Here is a 26,159-nt window from a genome sequence, read left to right as displayed (position 1 = left end):
TTAGCATGCGTGTAGCTCAAAATTTTTTGCACACATTACTGGCAGTAATGCCGGCAGCAACCCATCCCTATACACACTTTATACACACTTTGTATAAATCTGGACTTTGTGGTGCTTGTGGCACAGCCAAATTGACAGCTATTTCCATACTGTTATCAGGAAATGCTGGATGAGCAACAGGTGTAATTATCTTACTAAGAAGCATCAGGCAAAAGCTTCAATTCATCAAAATTGTGATGGGTCAGAGGTCCATAACTATGGACCTATCTGGAGATGACCATGGCATATAGAATATGGCGACTTGGGATGGAGGAGTAAGTGGTGAAGAGCATGAATTAACAAATAAAAAGGAAGAGAAATATACGTCATGTGTCTATGAAACTAAAAGTGCGGGAAAGGTGCCAATGATCCTGAAGTGGTCAGAGCTTATCAATATCACATTCATGAAAATCTTCAGGGGAAGTTATAGGTTTCATTATGAAAGGACTGAAATACTTATTGCAACATCTGAATTGGTGTCATCAAGGTTGGTCTGGGTGTGTATGAACCCACAGGTTGGTGATAGTTTCATGTTTCTGCTCCAGTGAACATGATAATGAAAGAATCAGTGACACGTTTTGATAAAAATTGCGCAACCTTATGAATGTGATCCAAAGGCGGGGGGGGGGGGGCGGGTGAACATATTTCTAGAGGACAAAAATGCAACGAGGGAAACATAATAAATGTGAAGAGAAAAAAAATATTGGACTGTTTGGAGACGGAAGAATTAATGAGAATGCTGACTGCTTAGAAAAAAAATCTGCTTGCTTTGAATTAATGGGGTAAGCATTAATCTATTTGCAAATAGCTGTGGAAAAGGAATGAATGAAGGTGGGAAATATGGAGATTGCTATGGATGTACATAGTTAATTACACTGTTTATGAATGTATAAACTATTTAGTCATGTTAAGCAATATGCAAAAGCAACATAACCAAATGAAAGTCCTAGTCATTATATCAATTGTGACATTATTCATGCGACTTTATAAGGGAGTAGAGTGCAGCTCATCTTTTGCAGTTGAATTATGCAGATAAATGATAACACAAATATGCTAGAGACCTCCGAATTCCATAGGGAGGGAAAATCTGTTTCTGCCAGCCCACCCGTGGGGATCACCATGGATCTATTCCAGGGGTCTTGGAGAGAATGGGACACCTTGCCACGGCCAACTTGCTGCGGCTACTCGCCATGGTCAAATTGCAACAGCCAACTCATCACAGCCAACTGGCCGCAGGACAATTTACCAATTCTATTTAATGATTTAAAACACATAAAAATTATTTTAATTTTCGTCATTCCCATTTCATTCTGCCCCTCAAGCTATTTTCTAAAACACCTGAAGGCCAGACAAGGAACAATGGACGGAAACTGACCAAGGAGAGATATTCAACCTAGAAAAAAAAGAGGAACTTTCTGACAGTGAGAACAATCAACCCATGGAACAGAAGTTGCTTTCGGAGGTGTTGGGACTTTCAAGAAGAGATTGGACATTTGTGAGAAACAGTGTAGGGTCTCCTGTTTGGGTGGGGGGAGGGGTTGATCTAGATGACCTATAAGGGCCCTTCCAACTCTGTTAATCTGTTATAACACCCCTCACATTCTCCAAAAAGTTTCCAAGCTATCTGGGGAATTCTGGGCATTGAAGTGCACAAGTCTTAAAAGTTGCCAAGTTTGAAGACCTCTATAGGGTCTCTGGCATGAGCAGAGTTGGACTAGATGACTTAAAAGGTCCCTTCCAAAGTTCCAACCCTGTTAATTTGTTATAACACCCCTCAAATTCTCCAAACAGTTTCCAAGCTGGCTGGGGAATTCTGGGAGTTGAAATCCACAAGTCTTAAAGTTGCCATGTTTGAAGACCTCTGTAGGGTCTCCTGCTTGAGCTGGGGTTGGACTAGATGACCTATAAGGTCCCTTCCAAAGTTCCAACCCTGTTAATTTGTTATAACACCCCTCAAATTCTCCAAACAGTTTCCAAGCTGGCTGGGGAATTCTGGGAGTTGAAATCCACAAGTCTTAAAGTTGCCATGTTTGAAGACCTCTGTAGGGTCTCCTGCTTGAGCTGGGGTTGGACTAGATGACCTATAAGGTCCCTTCCAAAGTTCCAACCCTGTTAATCTGTTCCAACACCTTTCAAATTCTCCAAAAAGTTTCCAAGCTAGCTGGAGAATTCTGGGGGTTGAAGTCCACAAGTCTTAAAGTTGCCAAGTTTGAAGACCTCTGTAGGGTCTCCGGCTTGAGCGGGGGTTGGACTAGATGACCTACAAGATCCCTTCCAACTCTTTTAATGTGCCCCCCAGCATCTCCCTTGGCGCGGCTGGCAAAAAAGCGCGACCAACGCCGCCCGGCAGAATTCCCCACTGAGTCACCCCCGCTGCTCTCCGAAAGCAGCAGCCCCCCCTCCCCACACCCCCGGGAGAGGCGGGGCCTCGCTCTCGTCACCCAGTTGGAATGCGTGACCGGCGGCAGCGGGCCAATCAGCGCCCAGGCCGGGGCTGATATATGGGTTCTGCGGCGCTGGCAAAGTAGCGATCCGATTGGTGAAGCGGCGGCGGCTGGACAGCGCCTGGAGTCCCGCTGCAGGTTTAGCCTTGTGCGAACTCCGCGGAGCACCCGGGAGGCTGGTAAGTGCTGGGGCGGGTGCGAGGCTCGACCGTGGGAAGGAAGGAAGGGTTCGGGCGGCTTTCCGTTGGCCGCCCTACCGGCGCTTTCCTGGGGACGAACGCCCCGAAAAGCCCCGAAGCCTCTCGCGGTTTGGCTTTAAGAGAGAGGTCGCTTGGCTCGCCTTCCCGGGACGATCTCCCGTCTGCAAAGCTGCAGGATGGAGGGGAAGGCGCGCCCGTGCCTGAATGCAGAAGGAGCCGCGGGGCTCTTCGGTTCTGCAGTTTTGAGGTTCTCTCGCCGCCCAAGTGACAGGGAAGCCTATTGCATTGGCAGAGCCCTTTTGCATCGGATTGCCCCTCACCCCGCACCATTAGAACTTGCGACTCTGAGCGGGGGGGGGGATGGGATAGGAGGAATAGCAATAGTCCTTATACCAGGGGTCTTCAAACTTGGCCAATTTAAAACTTTTTGGAGGATTTGAGGGGTGTTAGAACAGATTAACAGAGTTGGAAGGGACCTTGTATGTCATCTAGTCCAACCCCCCAGCCCACTCAAGTAGGAGACCCTACAGAGGTCTTCAAACTTCACTTTAAGACTTGTGGACTTCAACTCCCAGAATCTCCCAACCAGCTTGGAAACTTTTTTGGGAGGATTTGAGAGATGTTAGAATAGATTAACAGAGTTGGAAGAGACCTTGTAGATCATCTAGTCCAACTGCCGCCCAAGCAGGAGACCCTACAGAGGTCTTCAAACTTGGCAACTTTAAGACTTGTGGAGAATTCTGAGAGTTGAAGTCCACAAGTCTTAAAGGTGCCAAGTTTGCAGATTCCTGAATTAGACTTATATACAGCTTCACAGTGCTTTCCAGCCCTCTCCAAGCGGTTTACAGTGTCAACCTATTGCCCCCAACAAACCGGGTCCTCATTTTACTGACCTCGGAAGGATGGAAGGCTGAGTCAACTTTAAATTGGTTAGGATTGAACTCCAGAAAATGGGCAGAATCAGCCTGCAGTATTGCATTCTAAGCATTGTGCCACCAAGGAAGGAAGGAAGGAAGGAAAGGCAATAGCAATAATACTTAGACTTGTATATACTGCTTCACAGTGCTTTACAGCCCTCTCTAAGCAGTTTAGAGAGTCAGCCTATTGACCCCAACAATCCCCGCACTTCAGAATCCCTTTAGAGTTTGCCACTCCATTTCTCCTAATGTCAGTCAGATTTCATTTCCTCTCCCATCCACCCACACTCCAGCCATGTGCTCTTGCATGCCGCTTTCTCTCCAGGCAGGGCCGTCGTGGTTGTTTGCACTTGTGCTCCCGCACCCCACCCCATCGTGGGCATCCTTCTCTGCATTTCTGCCGATGTTTGAATATTCATCTGTGCAGGGAAGTCACGGGATTTGCATGCTTGCTTGCTCCCTTCCTGGGGCTGGGGCCGTCCTCGCACTAAGGAGCCCCCCCCCCAGATTCTTGCCTTGGATCTTGTTAGCTTTGCAGCCCCTCCTGGCTGATGCAGCCCTTCGTTCAGTTGCCTCTTTGTGGCTGGACAAATCCCTTAAGTGTTCTTTTGTCACCCGTCCAATTTACAGCTGTTTGCACCAGGAAACCAGGAAAACACCTCAGGAGGAGAGAAACTCCTTGGCTGCAGAGAATCCCAGCCTGCCTGGGAAGTCAGCAGACACGGCTTCCCAAAATTGCCTCGGGGACAAACCGCCTCCCAAGCGCCTGATAATTTTTTTTTAAAGGGTGACCTGGGAGTTAGGGACTTGTTAATACAAGCCTCCTCTGAGCTGACTGAGCTGCCTGTCTGAAGCACTCTTTTAATCTATATATTAATCTATAATTTAATCTGCTTGCATGCACAAAGCAATAGAGATAGAGCTATATAGATTAGCAAAGGTAAGGGAATAAGAAATGATACTAAATTATATTTGGGTTTGCGCAAATACCATCCCCAGAAAACATAAACTGAGATTTGAAAGAGACACCTATAATAACAGAAAAAGAGAAGAGGAGAGAATGAGAGGAGGGAAGGAAGGAAGAGGTAAAGAGAGGAGGGTGGGAGAGAAAGAGAAGGAGAGAGAGAAGGAAGGGGAAGAGGAAGAGTAGGAGTAGAGGAGAGGTAAGGGAAGAAGGAAGGGGAAGGAGAGGAGGAAGGAAGGAAGTAGAGAAGGGGGGAGGGAGAAAAGAAAGGGAAAATAAGGTGGTACAACAGGCGGAAGGAACTGTAAATAAAGCAACCCAAATTGTATATTATAACCTATTAAATAGAATAACAAATGTATAAGAATGACAAATGTAAAGAAGAATAACAATTATATGAATGTATACTTACAATGGTATGTAAGAGAATAAAAAATAAAAAAATGTTTTATATATATATAAAAAATAGAGATTGAGCTATTGGCCAACTGGTCCTTTTTGGCCAAGGGCAAATCCTCAGTGGATCAGAATTGGAGACCACTGCACCACGCAAGGTCTTGCAAAAGGCTAAGAGTGGACTCTTTAGGAATTGCACCAATTTAACATGCAATATGCTGTGAGTTAAAGAGTTTGACTGAAGAACGTCCAAAAGATGTGGTCTGATTAGGAACTTGATGTCATTTAGAAAGACTGTAGAGCAGGGGTGTCAAACTCAAGGCCCGGGGGCCAGATGCGACCCGCCAGGTGCTTAGATCTGGCCCGCGGGGCCACACTAGAAACAGCAAAGGACTGGCCCATGGTGCTTCTGCCAGTGAAAACAGGCTCCAGAGCTCCGTTTTCTGCTGCCATGGTCTCCTGCAACCCTCTCCCAGTGAAAACAGAGCTTGAGAGAGCCGCGTGCAACTCTTCCAGGCTCCATTTTCAGCTGCGATGGCCTCCTGCCACCCTCTGCCAGTGAAAAGGGAGCTCCATTTTCACTGGCAGAGTGTGCAGGAGGCCACCGCAACAGAAAACGGAGCTCTGGAGATCATTTTCACTGGCAGAGCGCTCGGGCCACCACAGGCATCCCTGCCACAAGTGACATCAAGCTGGCCATGCCCACCCTGCTCCTGAGGTCAAACACAACTCTGATGCGGCCCTCAATGAAATTGAGTTTGACACCCCTGCTGTAGAGTGTTTGAAGCTTGGGGATGTATAGATATATCCCATTAATCTCAGATTAGGTTGATCTCAGATTTGCAGAATCGATTAGATCCCCCAGTAGAGCAGGGGCAGGCTACCCGAGGTTGGCATACTAAGACTCCCAGCCACCTTGATTGTGAGATGCTGGGAGCTGCAGTTGAGCATCATATGTAGGCCATGTCCTTGACAGGTGAAAGTAATTTAGGCAGGTACACATCCTCTAAGGATGAAGAGCCAGGTACCTTGAAGCCAAATTCTCCTGGCTTCCTCTTTCAGCAGCTTAAAAAAGTATTACTAATTGTTACTACTACAGAGATTGAAACCTCTCATTAACCTCTTGGAAATCATTCAGGGATCTGCAAACAGATTATATTCTTCCTGATAATCCTGAGTCAGAATGGATGAAACAAGCAGACACATCTGTTCTTGCCAGAATAGCACAATTTGATCTGACGTGTCTTTGAATTCTCGTTTTCTTAAAAACTCACTGCTGCGGTAAGGTTGAAGTAAGGCTTCGAGGCTACTATGCAATCAGTTCCACGTTTGGTTACTCAGAGGCAAAGTTCTGTGGGCTTTATTTTCAAGGGAATACACAGAAAATTGGTGCCTTAAACTGCAGCTTTATACAACTAAAGGTAAAGGTTCTCCTCACACATATGTGCTAGTCGTTCCCGACTCTAGGGGGCAGTGCTTATCTTCGTTTCAAAGCCGAAGAGCCAGCGCTGTCCGAAGATGTCTCCATGGTCATGTGGCTTGCATGACTAAACACCAAAGGCGCACAGAATGATGTTCCCTTCCCACCAAATGTGGTCCCTATTTTTCTATTTGCATTTTTTATGTGCTTTCAAACTGCTCAGTTGGCAGAAGCTGGGACAAGTAACAGGAGCTCACTCCTTTACGCAGTGCTAGGGATTCGAACTGCCGATCTTTCTGATCAACAAGCTCAGCGTCTTAGCCACTGAGCCACCGTGTCCCTGGGGTTTACTTCTGAGTAAATAGGCTTAAGATTCTGCCTAAGGCATTTCTTAAACATCTGGATGGTGAAAACCTCTATGAGAATGAAACAGCATGAATTTCCGTTGACACAATGTGGGAATAAGCTAGCAAAAACAACAGCAAACAGGAGTCAGCAGTTTCTTCCCATGCAGTTTGTTCCCTATTTTCTTGTTGAAGTAATTTTGCAAATTTAGGAAACAACCTGAAGTGAGTGGCTTGAAATGGGTAGTTAAGTTCAACAATCTTTTATCCGGTTTCCTTTTCACTTTTCCACGAAAGTTTAGTTTATTGTCATTGCACATTCTACAACAAAATTAAATGCCATCTTCAGTGTCCATTATAACTATAAAAATAAAAACACAAACACACACCCTTTACATTCTATACAATTAAAACTGAAAAGCCGATACTGCATTGCATTATATACTGTAGAATGCAATATAGTTACTGCCCTGGATAGAAGCTGTTTTTCAGCCTATTTGTCCTTGTTTTTATTATCCTGTACCGTCTGCCAGATGGTAATAGTTCAAAAAAAGGATGCCTAGGATGAGATGGATCTTTAAGAATGTTTTGAACTTTCTTAAGGCAGCGAGAGCTATAAAGACAGAACTTCCCAAATCAGGAAAGTGGTGATTTCTCACTTAATTTAGCAACAAAATAGGTGATATGCTTGCTGGTTTCCTAACAACTAATGGAAATGGTACTTTGGTCTCTAAATGGTGGGAGGAGAAATAGCCACAGGAGTTGTAAAGATCAGGTCATCACTTGGGGGAATTAAGGTCTTAGTATCAATGGAGCAGGGATCTGTAATTCAATTCTGGCACACATTCTTACTTTGCATTGCAAAAGCTTTTTAAAGATATTGTCCAGTTTCTTTAAAAACCCAGTCTTTAATATACAGGAAAAATATGGATTTCAAGATTTATGGGAGAGAAAAAATATTGGCCCTCAAACCTGTTATTTTTATTACTTATAAATATCCAGTTAACACATTGTAGTATTTTGTGATTGCGGATATTGTTAACTTTGGTAATACGCAGATCTTTCCCCCACTGTCATCTTGGTATAAACAGATTTTGCAAAAATCTGATTTTTAAAAACCTTCAGAAATTTGCAAAAAAAAAATGTGGATCAGGAGCACCTAGTGAATTGATTATAGGGTTGTTTTACTATTTTGCTACATTTTGCATTGCAGAGAGATTAAAATCTGAAAAAAAATATTAAATCATGCAAAAATATTAAATCATGCAAACATATTCTCCCAGGATATTGATGAGGCAAGAATAAGATTTATATAGTATGTTATGAATATCTCTAGGGGGGAAAACCATGTGGGATTGTATAATTGTTTCTAGTTGAACAAACAGGTTTCTTATATGGATCTTAGAATTACTTCCTTGCAGTATAATAATGCTGAGAGTAAAATATGTCTAGCCCAGGGGTGTCCAAACTTGAGAACTTTAAGTTTGGACACCCCTGGTCTAGCCCAAACATTCCCTAACTTTAGGAAGGTAAGTAGGGCTAACTGGCACCTTCCCAAATCCCTTTTTCCACCTAACCCTGCTTCCAGGATGTGGAGCTGTTTATTTCTGTTGGGAACTTGATTTTATTTAATATTTGCAGAACTGCTGTGTTTTGCACAACCATTCAGCAGCAAGGACCATCTCAGCCTTGTTGATAGTCCACATGTCATTAGTTTTTGTACTATGCTCTTGTTTCATCTTTATAGGAAATTGTTAGTCATTAAAGCTTACAAAGGCTTTACACCTAGAATTCTGCATCCAGTTTTGGTCATACTATAAAAAAGATGTTGAAACTCTAGAAAGAGTGCAGAGAAGAACAACCAGGATGATTAGGGGCCTGGATGCTAAAACACGTGAAGAACAGTTGCAGGACCTGGGCATGGCTAAGTCTAGTGAAGAGAAGGACCAGTCTTCCAATATTTGAGAGGCTGCCACAGAGAAGAGGGGCTCAACCTATTTTTCAAAGCACTTGAAGGCCAGACAAGGAATAATGGATGAAAACTGACCAAGGAGAGATTCAACCTAGAAATAAAGAACTTTCTGACAGTGAGAACAAGCAACTCATGGAACAGAAGTTGCCTGTGGAAGTTGTGGGAGCTTCATCATTGGAGGCTTTCAAGAAGAGACTGGACTTCCATCTGTCAGAAATGGTGTAGGGTCTCCTGCTTGGATGGGGGGTTGGACTAGATGACCTATAAGGTCCCTTCCATCTCTGTTCATCTATAAATTATTTACTGGAAGTAGATCTTAGGGGATAAAACCGGAGCTTTAGTTGGTAGTTTGGCATCCGCTTCCTTACCCTAACATAGAGAGTGGACAAGGTATCTTTAAAAAAAGTCAGGTTGGTTATCACAATGGGGTGACTGAGGCTCAGAACGGACCATCATCTGGGTTTTTTTTAGCCACACCTTGTCTGTTTCTAGCATCCCTCATTGTAAATTTAGGCCATCAGCTGCAACTCTTGGGTTAGCAGGAAATGTGATTGGAACCACCTGTTCCAAATACAGAGCCCTACTTGAGAGCCATACAATATTTGGACCTTAGGAGAGTTTTAAAGAAAATGATAGAAACGGGTACAAAATCTTCCATGTTGTAACTTACTTGCTGTCCACCTTGATGTGAGCCAATATTTTGTTTTATTTTGGATTGGTTTGGATTTATTAGATTTATATGCCGCCCTTCTCCCAAGGACTCAGGGCGGCGTACAGCATTAAAAAACACATAGTACAAAAGTTAAAAGGAAATTAGAAACAGTCCAAAAAACAAATCCAATTTATATAACACTCACATTTTAAAAATTAAATAAAATTAACAGGCCAGGCCGTTTTGCTGTTTTAAGCAGGATTTTTTTAAACTTTGGGGCCTTTGGTTATGTAGTTTGTGTGTTTGGTTATAAGGTGTGTTTGGCTATTAGATTTACATCTTGGGGGGATGAGCCACAGTGGTGCAGCGGTTAGAGTGCAATACTGCAGGCTATTTCTGTGACTGCTGGCTGACTGCAATTTGGCAGATCGAATCTCACCAGGCTCAAGGTTGACTCAGCCTTCCATCCTTCTGAGGTGGGTAAAATGAGGACCCAGATTGTTGGGGCCAAGAGGCTGACTCTGTAAACTGCTTAGAGAGGACTGTAAAACAGTATATAAGCCTAAGTGCTATTGCTAGCTTGCTTTTTGTCCAGTGAGAGAGAAATGAAAACACAAGATTCAGTTGGTATCAGTGAGGAAATTCATAAAGAATATGTTTTTTTAAAGGTTTTTATTAGGTATACATTAAAACGTTGGATATAGTGTGACATTTCTGGCATAGTCATTTCCGTAGAATGCTTAGATCTTACAACAATAAGAGTTTATATCCATTACCTAGGTATGTGTAATCTGTCAAATTGCCTACCCATTATCCCTATCTCTTTTGTTATATAGCTACTATCAGTACATATACATATCCAGTTCCTACCAATCATACAATATTAATATAATATTTCAAATTCTTAACTTATTTGTGTTTTTCTGTCTCGATCTTTTCCCCTCATTTCTAACCATCGGTACCATTTCTCCCAGATTTCATGATATTCTGTCTCACCCTTGTCCTTGAGCTCTGGAGTCAGTCTGTCCATCTCTGCACATGTTAGTATCTTATTTATTATTTCTTGTTCCAAGGGGGGTCTCATAAAGAATATTTTGGCGTGCTTCCCTTAATAACACTAATTCCTATCCACTCTCTAATTTGCATTGAAGTTCAAAAAAATGGATAAAGAGAAAAGCTGTTATGAGTCAACCACTCCATCAGTCCCCAAAACTGGGAATGGAGACAGAAGGCTTTAGTTAAGTGTTGCCCCAAATGACAAGTTTATTCTTTTCTTTTTTCAGAGTCCAGCAAAAAGAAGAAGCAAAGTCACTGAAAATAGGAACCTGTTGCCTAACGAGATGAATCCACTAGCCGTCCTCTTTGTCATGCTGAGCGCATTCATTGTCGAGATGGCAGCTTCGGTATGTTGTGCAACCCTCCAGTAGTACAACTGACAATGGCTAGGACTTACTTCCATTTTTGAGCATAAATATGAAGCTTCTGCTCCTTCCCATCATCCAAATTTATTTTAGCCCTTTTTTTCCCTTCCCTTCCTTGTGGCTTTTCTTTTGTAAACTTAGACAACATTTTGTTTAGGTGATGCGTTAGTGAGTTGGCACTTGTAACCGAGCTAACCCAGTTATAGGTTCATTCTAAAGCAGTAAGTGACTTCAACATTGTGGTCCCTGCCCCTCCTGGTCCTGTGTTACTCCTTCTCTTTATGTACTCTGCATTTTCCCCCCAATACTGGACTGTTTTCTAGGCTTTTGATTCTTCCGGCCTTCTTTTCTTAGGCCTTTGACCTGCTAAAATGAAATTCAATGTAGAGAAAAGTAAAATCTTACACTTAGGCAAGAAAAACCAAAATTACACATATAAACTGGGTGAAACCAGGCTTAATAGCAGTGACTGTGAGAGGGATCTTAGAGTCTTAGTGACAACCAGCTAAATATGGGCCAGCAGTGTGCAGCGGCAGCCAAAAAAGCCAATGCAATCCAAAACTGTATTAGTAGAGGGATACAATCAAGATCAAGTGAGGTACTAATACCACTCTATAAAGCCCTAGTAAGACCACACCTAGAGTACTACATCCAGTTTTGGTTACCACACTACAAAAAAGATGTTGAGACTCTAGAAAAAGTGCACAGAAGAGGATGATTAGGGGACTGGAGGTTAAAACATGAAGAACGGTTACAGGAACTGGGCATGGCTAGTCTAGAGAAGAGAAGGACCAGGGCAGACATGATAGCAATCTTCCAAACTTGAAGGGCTGCCACAGAGAGGAAGGGGGTCAAGCTATTCTCCAAAGCACCTGAAATTCTGTCAATCTGAATACACACACACACACACAAACATATTTGTAGAGCAGCTTAGAGAACATCTTGCTGCTAACAACAGGGTTATCCACAGTGGGTGGTAAAAAATTCAAGTCATTTGCTGTGATGGTTTGATTGAAGTTCTTCCCATACATCAAAACAAGCTGAGCTTTAATTATATCTTTGCAGCTGCCATATTGCTTTTTTTAAAAACCATATCCTTGGGACACCCCTGAAGGCAGCCCATCTAATCACTATAAGGATATAGGACAAGTGTGTCAAACTCGCAGCCTGCAGGCCGGATGTTTCACGCACTGGTCAGGCCCACACCTGGTTTAGCAAAGGGGGAAAAAGTACCGATACGTCATGTGACACCCCGTGATGATGGGAGTTTGACACCCCTGATATAGAAGAAACCTCTAGGTCCCGGGGGGGAGGAATTAATATTCCCAAGGGGCCACACGAGAAACTGGAACTGTTGTGCCGAGGTGGTGCAATGGTAAGAGTGCAGCAACGCAGGCTACTTCAGCTGACTGCTAGTTGCAGTTCAGCAGTTCAAATCTCGCCAGGCTCAAGGTTGACTCAGCCTTCCGTTCTTCCGAGGTGGGTAAAATGAGGACCCAGATTGTTGGGGGCAAGAGGCTGACTCTGTAAACTGCTTAGAGAGGGCTGTAAGAAGCACTCTGAAGTGGGATATGTCTAAGTGCTATTGCTATTGTGGAGGGTTGAACCTCCACATGCATGCATGCATGGACACACATGAATTGAAATAAAAATAACAGTTGCCTTCAGAATAAAAGCAATTCCCACGGGCTGGACAGGGAGAGTTAGATGTGGCCTGAGGACTGTAAGATGCCCAGCTCTGCTCTACATGTGTTCACAAAATTATTTCAGTAATTGAACATCATTGTAGATGCATTTGTGAATGCTGCCTACAGTTTTCTGCTGTGTCTTTTTTTTTAATCATCTAGATCATGAAGTATTGTATCTTATGATTCTTCATGAATGTATTCTACTTTATTTTTCTTTATGTACATTGAGATCATATGCACCAAAGGCATATGTGCATCCAATCACACTTGGCCATTAGAGAATTCTGTTCTGTTCTGTTCTGTTCTATTCTATTTGTTATTCTATTCTATTCCATTCCATTCTATTCCTTATTCTATTTTCGAGCAGAGAACTGTACCAACTTTTTGTGAGAAGCTACATTTAATGAAATAATTTTTAATGTACTACATGTCTCAAATACAGCTTAATTTGATTTCTCCATCAGTAAGCAGCCTTTTTTGCCCTTTTACATTAATAATGCAGTTGGGGAAAACAATGTTTGGAGGGGCACATATGCTAACATCTAGCAATGACTCTTCCTGAATTATTCTCACTGGAGAAAATAAATGGGATTCAGAGTTTTCAGGAGAAAACACCAAAATCCTTTTTTATAGCTGGCTTTATAGGATGCCTAGAAATAGACAAGGTGTGGCTAAAAAAAATAATTAATAATTGTTAATATGTTAATCCATGCGAGGGTGTATTTATAGATGTTCTTCTGTTTTAGACTTACCTTTGGCAGAGACGGCAGAAATATGACTACAAAGGTAATAATAAACTTTTTTCCTTTTTATTAACATGTAGGGATTGTTACGGTTTGGTCAAGTAGCAAATTACAAATTGCTGCCACATTTTGGTCCTTAACAGGGGTGCGCTTCAAAAATTTCAGCAACGGGTTCTCTGCCCGGTTGCTGGGTAGGCGTGGCCATGGTGGGTGTGGCCTAGTCAGCCTCCTACACATTTCCTCAAGTCTTTGGGAGGGCGAAAACTGCCTCCCCTGGGCTCCGGAGGCTGGAAATGAGCCTGTTCCCGGCTTTCTGGAACTTCCGGGAGGTCCGTTTTTCCCCCTCCCGGAGCCTCCATGCGGGTTCTGCACTTACCTCACATCCAAAACAGGCTGCATGGAGACTCCTGGGAGGGGCAGGGAGGGTTGGGTGGGGCCAGCCAGGGGTAGGATTTGGATGTTCACCGAACCGGCCATAAAGTTTGCTATGGGTTCTCCAGAATCTGCGAGGACCCATAGCAGCCCAACCCTGGTCCTTAACCTCTAAGGAACAGCACCTTTCATGGGTGGGCAGGGGGGAAACAGTTTGGCTCAACTAAATTAAGGGTGTCAAACTCGATTTCATTGAGGGCCACATCAGGGTTGTGTTTGAGCTTGGGGTTGGATGCAGGGGGGTATGGCTGGGGTGGGTTGCTGGGGTGGCATGACCAGCTCGACGTCCTCCAGCCCCAAGCTCTGTTTTCACTGGCAGAGGGCTGCAGGAGGCCCTCACAGCTGAAAACGGAGCTCGGGAGGGCCTTGTGCAAAAGCTCCATTTTTGCTGGCAGAGGAACCATAGGCCAGTTCTTTGCTGTTTCCAGCATGGCCCCATGGGCCAGACCTAAGCACCCTGTGGGCCGGATCTGGCCCCTGGGCCTCGAGTTTAACACCCCTGCACTAAATCCATAGTGTACATAAGACATGCTACATATTTGTGGTTTTAATAAAATGTAATTTTTTTCCCAAATATCTGATTAGCAGGTTGTGACTGTTTGAATGGAGGAACTTGCTTGATCTATGGCCTGTTTTCTCAAATTAAGACCTGCTTGTGTCCTGAACGATATGAGGGAGATCACTGTGAGATAGGTACTTCACGATTTTTTTTCATTTCTTCCATTGGGGAACTGGTTGGATAAGATACTATTGTATTGTATTGTATTGTATTGTATTGTATTGTATTGTATTGTATTGTATTGTATTGTATTGTAAGATAATCTGGCATTCGGATACACATCGTTGTACTTTCCCACAGCCCTCCTTCGTTGTTGCAAAAGCCTCTTGTGGCCGGAGGAGGCTGTTACAATGACCCAAAGGGGGAAATGGAAGCTTCCTGGTGCAGTTTCCGAAATCAGCCCTCCTCTCTCAGGCATGACTCAGCGTTGACTCTCTTCTTTCTTTCAGATGTTGAAACCAGATGTTACACTGGGGATGGCATCAACTACAGAGGGACTGAGTCAGAGAATGAGAACGGGGAAAGCTGTCTGCCTTGGAACTCCCACTTTCTCAGGAGGTGGCCCTACAATGCGCACGTGGAAAATTCTCTGGAGCTTGGCTTAGGCAGACACAACTATTGCAGGTAATAATGTTAGTATATATAATCGATTGCCTTTTGCAAACAGAGCTGTGTTTCCCGCCTTCCACATTCCCATCTATACATTTGGATTATAGCCAGTTCAGAGAACCTCCAAATCCCACCTCTGGCTGGCCTCGCCCACCCCATTTCTCCCAACCCATCCCTCCCTTCCCAGGAGTCTCCACGCAGCCTGTTTTGGATGTTAGGTAAGTGCAGGGCCCGTAAGGAGGCTCAGGGAAGAGGGAAAACGAGCCTCCTGAAAGGCCGGAAATAGGCCCATTTCCAGCCTCCGGAGGAAGTTTTTGCCCTCCCAGAGGCTCGAGGAAAGCCTCTGGAGCCTGGGGAAGGTGAAAACTCCCACCCACCCCCAGCCATGGTGCAGGAGGTGGATTAGGCCACACCCACCATGGCCACGGCCACCCAGCAACTGGGCAGAGAACCCGTTGCTGAAATTTTTGAAGCCCGCCCCTGCTTCTGATGTTTTGCAAGAATAAAAGCAACGATGCAGATTCTGCAGCTCAGCTGCCAGACGACATATTCTTCTCAAACGTTTGAAGAACTGATTTTTCCCCTCCGTTTCTTTGACATAGTCTCTTAAGGTGACCATGCACAAGGCTAACTTTGTTTCTATCGGCTAAATAAAAGAACTTTTGGCTGTGGCCACATGCCATCAATCAAAAGTTTTTTTTTCCAGAAAGTTCATCTTCTTTTATCAAATAATTATATGAAGTTCTTGCAGGGTTAATGCGATAAGGAACCTTTAATACGAATCTTAGAGATCAGTTTTGTTCTTTCGGAGTGTTAATCCTTACGGAGATGCTTTATGGTTTTCTAGGAATCCTGGTGGCCATTCTAAGCCATGGTGTTATGTTCGGAAGGGATTCCGCACAACTGTGACATCTTGCAACATACCCACATGTCAAAGCGGTAAGTTGTTATATAGATAATGATGAGACCCACAATGGGAGATTGAAGAGATGTTAACATGACACATGGTCAGCTTGTCATATCATTTTTTTTCCATTAAGAACTTTTATTTGTATATTATATTTGGTGGGCAAAAATGTAATAAAAATGATTACATTCAGAAAAACACACAAAAAAGCCATAGGTTATAATGTAAACTTTTAAGTATTATTGAATTTGATAATTCAACTTGACAGTCACGAAAATGGCTGGGTATGTGTAAAGCAAAAAAAAAAAAAAAAGAGAGAGAGAGAGAGAGAGATAAATGTGTCCCACTTAAAATCAAAGCATGCTATATTGCAGAGGATCCAAATTTGATTGTGAGAACTAGAAAGTCCTGTTTGGCAATAGCTTTTTTAAAATGTTTGTAAGATGTTCTATTGTAGTGAAGAGGTGATGGATGTCTCAGGGCGGTCCATTTTTAAATGGTTTTACAGGAGCTTAAAGTGTCCCCAGAGTGAGAGCCCATTTAGCCCGTTTTAGCCCTTTTTATCTCAATTTGCCTGGGATGCGGTGGCTCAGCTAAGACACTCAGCTTGTCGATCAGAAAGGTCAGCAGCTTGGGGGTTCAAATCCCTAGCGCCGTGTAACGGAGTGAGCTCCTGTTACTTGTCCCAGTTTCTGCCAATCTAGCAGTTCGAAAGCATGTAAAAATGCAAGTAGAAAAATAGGAACCACCTTTAGTGGGAAGGAAACAGCGTTCCGTGCGCTTTGGGCATTTAGTCATGATGGCCACATGACCACGGAGACGTCTTTGGACAATGCTGGCTCTTCGACTTTGAAAGTTGAGCACCTCCCCCTAGAGTCGGGAACGACTAAGCATATATGTGCAAGGGGAACCTTTACCTAATTTGCAAGTGTAGGTAACGGGAGCTACCCAGATTTATCTAGAAAAGAGATTACGAAGAATGGACCTTCAGGTGATCTTCTCCTGCAACCTCAACAGGGGGAGCTGGGAGAATTTGTGAAGCAGCTGGAGGGGCACAGATGTCCCCATAACTGAGCGAGGTGCAATCAGTGAAGGAGAGTGGAAGTGGTACCCAGGAAGGGGAATCATATTGCTCCCAGGTGTTTTCAGATTCAAACAATTTGGGGGGGGGGGTAAAGGCAATATGAAAGTCCCTTCTCGTTTTGTAGTCATTTCGTTAAAGTTTGGTTGGCTGAGAATCTGCTTTAGTAAAATGAGCCAATTTAAAAGAAATTTCCCAGAGAATCTCGTGTTTTGTGTGTAATGTGATGAGGGCAGAAGGCTTGCTGGTTGTCAATGGAGCAAACCTTTGAGGGTTGTGTTATTTTCTTTTGTTTCATAGGTAGGACGTGTGGCCAGAGGACTTTAAGCATGAACTACAAGGTTGTGGGTGGGGAGAAGGCCTCCATTGAGTCCCAGCCTTGGATAGCCACCATCTTCCATTCCAGAGGGAATCAGTTTTTCTGTGGTGGCAGCCTCATTGACCCCTGCTGGGTCCTTACAGCAGCACATTGTTTCTCAGAAAGGTATGTACCCCACCCAAACATCCTTTGCCATCTTCATGAGTAAGTCAATTGTCTGGACAGGGTCAGCCTCTGCAGCAGGGGTGTCAAACTCAAGGACCGGGGGCCGCATCTGCCCCACCGGGTGCTTAGATCTGGCCCGTGGACCTGCACCTGGAAACAGTGATGGACTGGCCCACGGTGCCTCTGCCAGCAAAAACAGACCTCAGGAGGGCCACACGCAGCCCTCCCAGGCTCTATTCTCAGCCACGACGGCCACCTGCAGCCCTCTGCCAGTGAAAATGGAGCTCAGGAGGGCCACATGCTCTGCCTCTGTTCCCAATTAATGCCAGTGCTCCAGGTTAAAAAAAAAACAGGAAAACCAAACAGCTTTTGTGCCCCATTTTTGGACTCCCACCCCCCCCCAAACAAACATCCAGGTGATGTCCTCCTCAGGCCCCAGGAGCACTCTGCAGGCCTCCCAAACCCTCTCCGCATCCCGTTTTCGCCAAGAACGGGCCCATTTTTGGCAAAAACAGGAGTCATTGTGGGTGGGTGGTTTCGGGAGGCCAAAAACCTGGCCGTATTCCGTCTATAAGACGCACAGACATTTCCATTCACTTTTTGGGTGGGGCGGAGTGTATCTTATAGTCCAAAAAATACGGTAGCTCTTTCTCTTTGAGCTGAATTTTATGAAGCGCTTTGTGTGTCTGTGCAAAGAATACAATGAGTCAAATAATGGTAAAGGGTTTGACAACAGAATGAAATGGCTTGGTGAAAATTCTCTCTGAAATTTACAGCTGTGCCTTATGTGCCTTTTTTGTTTTTGTAGCTCTGATACCTCCAAGCTCATAGTTAGGCTGGGAAGATCTGCAACAAATGCCAGCAATGCAAATGATCAAGAGTTTAGGGTCGAGAGGCTTATCATTCACGAGGAGTATTTACAACAAAATAAAGATTATAACAATGATATTGGTAAGTGACCTTTTGCATTGTCCTCCTGTCCAGCACAAAACTTTCTGATTTAATTCTTATGCTGAAATAGAATAGGTAGGTGTGTGTGTGAGAGAGAGAGAGAGAGAGAGAGAGAGAGAGAGAGAGCAAAATAACAGTTTAGAAAAAATGTGAATGCAAATGAATTCTTCTCTCTTTTTCTCCAAACTAGTGAGGTGTTCATTCACTAGCAATATTTTTGAGAATATTAACATGAATATCAGTATAGTCAAACATTTTGAGAACCAGAAATGCCACCATTTCTTTTTCTGGAAAGACTGCATGTGTAGAAAGTTAAAGAGATCAGTTTAATATTTAAAGAGACTAGAGTTAGACAGAAGATCAATCATTCAGGGTTAATTTGACTGGTATTTTAGCTCTGTGTGTGATCTGTGCAGGAACTTTTGATTTCACAGTTCAGTTAGATATAAATGAGGGAAGAATGTTGTTGCACATGAATTTAATTCTAAATTTGCCTATACTTAGCATAGGGCTACTGAAGTAAGTGAGATTTAAGTTAAGGGAAGTCCCATTGGTTTCATTAGAATAGAGTAGGGTAGGGTAGGGTAGGGTAGGGTAGGGTAGGGTAGGGTAGGGTAGAGTAGAGTAGAGTAGAGTAGAGTAGAGTAGAGTAGAGTAGAGTAGAGTAGAGTAGAATTCTTTATTGGCCAAGTGTGATTGGACACACAAGGAATTTGTCTTTGGTGCACATGCTCTGAGTGTACATTAAAGAAAAGATACATTCGTCAAGAATCATAAAATAGAACTCTGTGTTAATGATAGTCATAGGGTACAAATAAGCAAATCATTTTAGGAAACAATATAAATCGTAAGGATACAAGCAACAAAGTTACAGTCATACAGTCGTAAGTGGGAGGAGATGGGTGACAGGAATGTTGATAAGATTAATAGTAATAGTAATGCAGACTTAGTGAATTATTTGTTTAGCAGAGTGATGGCATTTGGGAAAAAACTGTCCTCATATCTAGTTGTTCTGGTGTGAAGTGTTCTATAGTGTTGTTTTGAGGATAGGAGTTGAAACCATTTATGTCCAGGATGTGAGGGGTCTGCAGATATTTTCACAGCCCTCTTTTTGACTTGTGCAGTATACAGGTCCTCAATGGAAGGCAGGTTGGTAGTAATTGTTTTTTCTGCAGTTCTAATTATCCTCTGAAGTCTGTGTCTGTCTTGTTGGGTTGCAGAACCAAATCAGACAGTTATTTAGTATGAATCCAGCTAATTTGAGTCCAGTGTGACTGATATCCGATGGGGATCAGTATTAATTGATTAATATTTATGTCTTACACCGAGTAAAGAAAATAGCTACTTGAAAGCTACAGTATTTATTTATTTATTATTTATTTTATTGAACTTATTAGTCGCCCCCTCTCCCCACAGGGACTCGGGGCGACGTACAGAGCAATAATCAAGATAGCACCATAAAATCGTGCAGAGGAGGTAAAAATAAGTCCATAAATAAGCATACTTACAAAGTTTAAAACCCCAAAAATATTAAAAACAAAATTTCCCATTGTAAAATGACCTGGGGTGGCAAGATAGTAACGTTATGCCAGGCCGGCTTGACAAAACAGGTAGGTCTTCAGCTTCATACGGAAGGAGCGAAGATCGGTTGTTGTCCGGATGTCTGGGGGGAGGTCATTCCAAAGGGTAGGGCCCACCACAGAGAAGGCCCTACTCCTGGGCACCGTCCCCAGGCACTCTCTAGAGGACGGCACCCGGAGTAGCCCCTCCCTGTGTGAGCGAGTGGGTCGCAGGGATGTATGTATATTTTCTAGATGTGATTACAATCCAAATAAGGCTGACCAAAGATTTGGATTTTGTAATTTAACTTTGGAAATAAATTTATCAACAGATAAATGAGAGTTAATACACATGCAGACTAAAACATATTATTAAATTATTTGGAAAAGCGATGGATTGGGTGATTTTTTTCCCTATCAGAATAAATAACTGAAGAATTTTTTTGTACAGTTTTGCTATATTCTTTTTTTTTCTCTTTCCTTCTCTTTTATTTTAGCCCTAATAAAGATCAGGTCCTCCTCTGGCCAATGTGCAGAAGAGTCGGCCATTGTCAAAACCATCTGTTTGCCCTCGGAGAATTTAATGCTGAGCGACCATTCCCTCTGTGAAGTTTCTGGTTATGGAAAAGAAAAGAAATGTAAGTGCATTTTTTCCCTTCCTTAAGGCATCTCAAGAGTATGGGGAAAAAACAGACAAGATGGTGGCCACTAGAGTATGGTTGAAGCCAGGGGAGGGTTCTGGCAGGCACTGCTGCCAGTTCACTTGTATGCGCGCTTCACGTGTGCGCTTGATGTGCACGCATACGCAATGCAATAAAAATTGTTCTGCACAGAAGCAAAAAACAGACAAGATGGTGGCGCCTATGGCACCGCGCGGAGAACCGGTTCGGGGCGTGGCAGGCCTGGGTTGCTGCCGGTTCCAGCGACCCAGGCCGCCAAACCACTATCGGTTTGGCCGAACCAGTCCAAACTGGTAGGAACCCACCACTGGTTGAAGCTCTGTCTATTTTTATATGCGATGCATGAAAAATAGGTGGAGCTTTGATTGAGTGAATATGGCCCCTATTTTGACTGCCAGGACCATATCTGCAGTTCAGTGGTGGGATTCAAATTTTTTACTACCTGTTCTGTGGGCATGGCTTTGTGGCAGAGAAATGATACTGTAAAATCTCCATTCCCTCCCCACTCCAGGGAAAGGTTACTGCAAATCTCCATTCCCTCCCCACTCCAGGAAAAAGATACTGTAAAATCTCCATTCCCTCCCCACTCCAGGGGAAGGATACTGTAAAATCCCCATTCCCTTCCCACTCCAGGGGAAGGATACTGTAAAATCTCCATTCCCTCCCCACTCCAGGGGAAGGATACTGTAAAATCCCCATTCCCTTCCCACTCCAGGGGAAGGATACTGTAAAATCCCCATTCCCTCCCCACTCCAGGGGAATGATTCTGTAAAATCCCCATTCCCTTCCCACTCCAGGGGAAGGATACTGTAAAATCTCCATTCCCTCCCCACTCCAGGGGAAGGATACTGTAAAATCCCCATTCCCTTCCCACTCCAGGGGAAGGATACTGTAAAATCCCATTCCCTTCCCACTCCAGGGGAAGGATACTGTAAAATCCCTATTCCCTCCTGATCAGCTGGGACTCCAGAGGCAGAGAATAAATGGGGCCAGGGCCAGCCAGAGGTGGTATTTACCAGTACTTCGAACTACTCAAAATTTCCGCTACCAGTTCTCCAGAACTAGTCAGAACCTGCTGAATACCACCCCTGCTGCAGTTCCACCCTTGCAAAGCCTCAAATTTGTGACTGCACATGTGGTTGGAACATGGGCTACAAGCAAGGTTTGGGCATGTGGGAATCCTCATTCCCTTCTGTTTTCTTAGAAGTAAAAAAGTTCACATCCATTTTGTCCCACACCAGTTTTATCTGTTTTGTCTACAGCGGCCATTTACTACTCGCGAGTACTGAAATCAGCTACTATACAGTTAATACCCCAGTCCACGTGTAAAAGATACTACGTGGGTCGCAATGTGAATGACAACATGCTGTGCGCTTCACACCCGGAGTGGAAGTCAGACGCATGCAGCGTAAGTTTGTTTAGGAGACATTTACGTATTTGGTAATTACAGAATACTGTGGTGAGGAAGAGGGCTATGCAGAGTAGACTTGTAATATGCTAAACTTGCCTAATCTGGGATGGGTGGAACATAATGTCGCAATATAGCATCAGAACTCAACAATTACTTAGCACATTAGGTAGATCTGAAACATTTTAGGGTTTCCTGCCTAGGCAGGGGGTTGGACTAGAAGACCTCCAAGGTCCCTTCCAACTCTGCTATTGTATTGTATTTTATCCAGGCCAGTGGTGGGATTCAATTTTTTTTACTACTGGCTCTGTGGGCGTGACTTGGTGGGCGTGGTGTGGCTTGGTGGGCATGACAGGAGAAGGATACTGTAGAATCCCCATTTCCTCCTGATTAGCTGGGACTCAGGAGGCAGAGAATAGATGGGGGCAGGGGCAGCCAGAGGTGGTATTTGTCGGTTCTCTGAACTATTCAAAATTTCCGCTACCAGTTCCCCAGAACTGGTCAGAACCTGCTGAATACCACCTCTGACTCAGGCAACACATTAAGCCACAATATGGTTTATTTGTCTGGACAATTCAGGTAGTTCTCGACTTTCAACTGTTAATGAGCATTTGAAGTTAGAGTGGCAGTGAAGAAAGTGACATGACCATTTTTCACACAACTGTTGCAGCATCTCCACAGTTCATGCATTCAGAATTGGGATGCTTTGCAACTGGCATGTATTTATAAGGGTTCCAGCATCCCAGGTTCATGTGGGGAAGCCAGATTCACCTAGCAACCGTGATACTAACTTCCTTCCCAAGGACCGGCCCATAGATTTCCACTGTTCTCCTCTCCTCTGCCTTCTCCGTATCCGCACGTCAGGCACTGGACCCAGCTGTTCCCCCTCTTCCTCATCAGCCACCTCCAAACCTGATGGCTGTTGACTCTCCATCTGAGTGCTGATGGACAGCCCAGGCTCCGCCTCTGTCTTTTTCTCTCTGGTAGCTCCATTGCCTCTTCCCCCTCAGCACTCTCAGGCTGCCTTGATGCTGGCCCAGACTCCCATGTTGCCTCCTCATCTGATTTGGCTGCTAGAGTGGCCGTCGGCCAACAGGCCACAACAAAGTCATTGCTGTGAACACAAGAGACCACAACTGAAATTGTACTTTCAAACGATGCGACCTTCCCTTGCTGATAACCTTCCATCTTGCTTGGTTTTTCCAGGGAGATTCAGGTGGTCCCCTCACCTGCATGTCCAATGGCAGGATGGTGCTCTATGGGATCATCAGCTGGGGAGATGGCTGTGCAAAGGAAGGGAAGCCCGGCGTGTACACCAGAGTCACCAGTTACATCCCTTGGATTGAATCCAACATGAACAGAATCCATTTCAAAAGTTTCTACCCTCCGAAATGAAAGGGGAAAGGGGGCGTTTTCCTTTGCTTGGTGTTATCCATGATGTCAGACACGTGGAATTTGAGCCAGGTCTTTGCAGGTGTTTGACAGGCCGAGCCCTGTGTTGGAGTTGATGGTTCTTTTCAAGGTCTTGTGAGATTCATTTGTTAAAGTGAACGTTCAATCTCTCTCTGGAGGAAGAGATGCTCAACCCATTGCTGGGAACAATACAAAAACTATCCCATGCCAAATCACCCTACTTAGCTCTTAAATAAGACATTTGAGTGGGATTTTAAATCATGTCCCAGAGAAGAGTTGGTGTTATGCAATCTTAGTGGGTTTTTTTAAAAAAAAGATTTTCATAAGGTTTTAAAATTGATAATTAACTTACTAACAGCTAGCGCTGCTGTACAGAAATGTACAATTTGATATTATTTTAAAATGTTGCAGTATTAATTTGAATGAAATTTAAAAGACTTTTAACTGGGGTTGCACTGTCAGGTTGATATTTGCTATATTTAGCTGACTTTTTAACTGCCTTTTTAAAAATGCAATCTGACACAATATTGAGGTAAAAAAAAACCATCATTCCTCAGTACTTATTGACATTCCAGTTTCTATGAAAACAGTGGTGTAGATACAACGATACATTAAAAATTACTAATAGATTTTACTGATAGTTGTGTTTCACATGTGAACCAGTCCTGGCACTTGTTCATTAGCATCTTCCCAACTGTGTTGGAGATGAAATAAGGTTTTAAGCAAATGATCCATTCTGGGGGCCACCCAAGAATATTTTTTCATTCTCAAGTTTTTGTGCCATATACAATTTGAAATAATTGCAATGTGGTAAAAAATGTTGGGAATACCTATGTGCTACTGATAGCATTATTAAAACTCCAAGATTAGTGTCTTCATTATTTCTCTAAGCAAGCAGGCCCTTTTCTAAAATAGTAGAAAGTTTTTAGGTCCATAGAGAACTTGGCTATGCCATTCCTGCTCAGTAAAGCAGGAAGCAGAAGGTCTCAATAATTTTTTAAAAAATGGAGGCAGGAACATAATCCAGAAGAAAGTGCTTCAGTTGAAATTAATTGGAGCTATGGTTGATCAATGTTTTGAACTTAACTCAAACTATTTCTGGTATTACTTTTGTTTTAAAAGGTCAGAAATGCATTAGATATTTTGTTTAAAAGCCTTAGGAAGCAAGTGTTAGAATTTTTTTTGAAATTATAATGTTCAGAGTTGTATTTGCCTGCTATAAATTCACGAGATAAAAGAGTGTTGCATTCAAGGTGGCTAAATCATCACTGTACTTCAGCATCCTCCATCTCGGTGTTCTGGAAACTTTTGTGGACCCTTGGTCCCTCTCTTAATGACAGATCCGGCTAATTGTTTAGCAGTAAAGTGGCTGCATTTTATTACGTGTCAAATTCCACCAGTGTTCAATGGCACAAGGCACAAGAAAGAACGTTCAACACAGCTGAGCCAAAGAGCAAAATGGTCCTTGAAGATGGCACGAGATGGAATGTTGGAAAGTTAATGGGATGCTCAGAAGTCTTTGATAAAATTATGAGCAACAGCAAAATGATCTAAGTGGGTAATGCAGATATGTCTACAGATTTTAAGGTCAAATGCATTCTTAGGGATAATAAATGTCCCAATTTCCAGATGCATCTACTATCCCTTCTGAGTCTGAATATAACCTGAACAAGGCTGGAATTTGATCAACACGAGTAGTCCCATAAAATGTTGTTTAAACTGTAACTCCCAGAATTCCTCAGCCATCAAAGCTGGCTGAAAAATTCAGGGAGTTGAAGTCCACCAGTCTTAAAGTTGCCAAGGTTGGGGACTCCTGGTTTAATGTATAGTTTGGCGATTTGCTTGTTTTCTGTGATTCATAAATAGTATTAGCTTTTTATATTATTCTTTTATTCAAATAATTTGTATGGGGGCTGGCACCCTCTCTTGTTATTTAATATTTTTACTTTATTTAACTTATTGTTTATATATATATGTTATGGGTTTGAACAACCAATAAAATTCCCTGTTAATAAGGCAGATGTTTGTGTCTTCTTTGGGATGTCTTTCTGGTAGGATCAAGCTATATTCCCCGAGATCAATGAAAGGGTGGGGGGGTTATACAATTTCTCCATCTCAGGCAATCATTTCTGTGTTCCTTGTGCTAGAAAAGTGGCCGCCAAGCTTTTGCGGACCAGGGAACAGTTCAACGGAGTGAGGGTTTTCCATGGATTGGTGTGGTTATGCATGCTGCCTGAATCCTGTGGCTGGGGCTTCAGTTGTTTGCGCGGCCCAGTTTCTGGCATGTCACGGACCAGTGCTGCTCCACGAACTGGGGATTGGGGATCCCTGTGCTAGAAAGCAATTTCCATGCACCCCATTATAATATACAATCTGCTATCCAAACAAGACAGACTCAGACTTCAGCAGATAATTAGAACTGCAGAAAAAACAATTGCCTTCCATTGAGAACCTATATATTGCACGAGTCAAAAAGAGGGCTGTGAAAATATCTACAGACCCCCTCACATCCTGGACATAAATTGTTTCAACTTCTACCCTCAAAACGACGCTATAGGGCACTGCACACCAGAACAACTAGACACAAGGACAACTTTTTCCCGAATGCCATCACTCTGCTAAACAACTCATTCCCACAACACTCCCAAATTATTTACTAAGACTGTATTACTACTATTCTCATCCTTCCTAGTACCCATCTCTTCCCACTTATGACTATAACCATGTTGCTTGTATCTTTACAATTTATGTTTTTTATTTGTTTCCTAGTACAATTTGATTGCTTATTAGTAAGCTATGACTATCACTAATTTTTGTATCTTATGATACTTGATAAATGTATTTTATTTTTCTTTAGGTACACTGAGAGCAGTGGT

General features: G+C 43.3%; 1 protein-coding gene across 1 annotated transcript; it reads left to right on the top strand.

Annotated features, from left to right (window-relative positions):
* The first annotated feature begins 2,575 nt into the window (after positions 1-2,575).
* PLAU (plasminogen activator, urokinase) lies at positions 2,576-25,302 on the top strand. The gene is made up of 11 exons (XM_081956005.1): positions 2,576-2,662; positions 10,632-10,751; positions 13,204-13,243; positions 14,221-14,325; positions 14,641-14,815; positions 15,648-15,739; positions 17,089-17,272; positions 18,081-18,223; positions 20,280-20,420; positions 21,725-21,870; positions 23,077-25,302. The coding sequence occupies exons 2-11, from the start codon at positions 10,689-10,691 to the stop codon at positions 23,263-23,265; spliced, it is 1,278 nt and encodes a 425-aa protein (XP_081812131.1). The 5' UTR covers positions 2,576-2,662; positions 10,632-10,688; the 3' UTR covers positions 23,266-25,302.
* The last annotated feature ends 857 nt before the right edge of the window (positions 25,303-26,159 follow it).

Source organism: Natrix helvetica (assembly GCF_964273705.1).
Source record: "Natrix helvetica genome assembly, chromosome: 5".
Lineage (NCBI taxonomy): Eukaryota > Metazoa > Chordata > Lepidosauria > Squamata > Natricidae > Natrix > Natrix helvetica.
The sequence above is the reverse complement of the archived record's forward strand: the minus strand, read 5'-3'. Positions and strand labels throughout refer to the sequence as shown.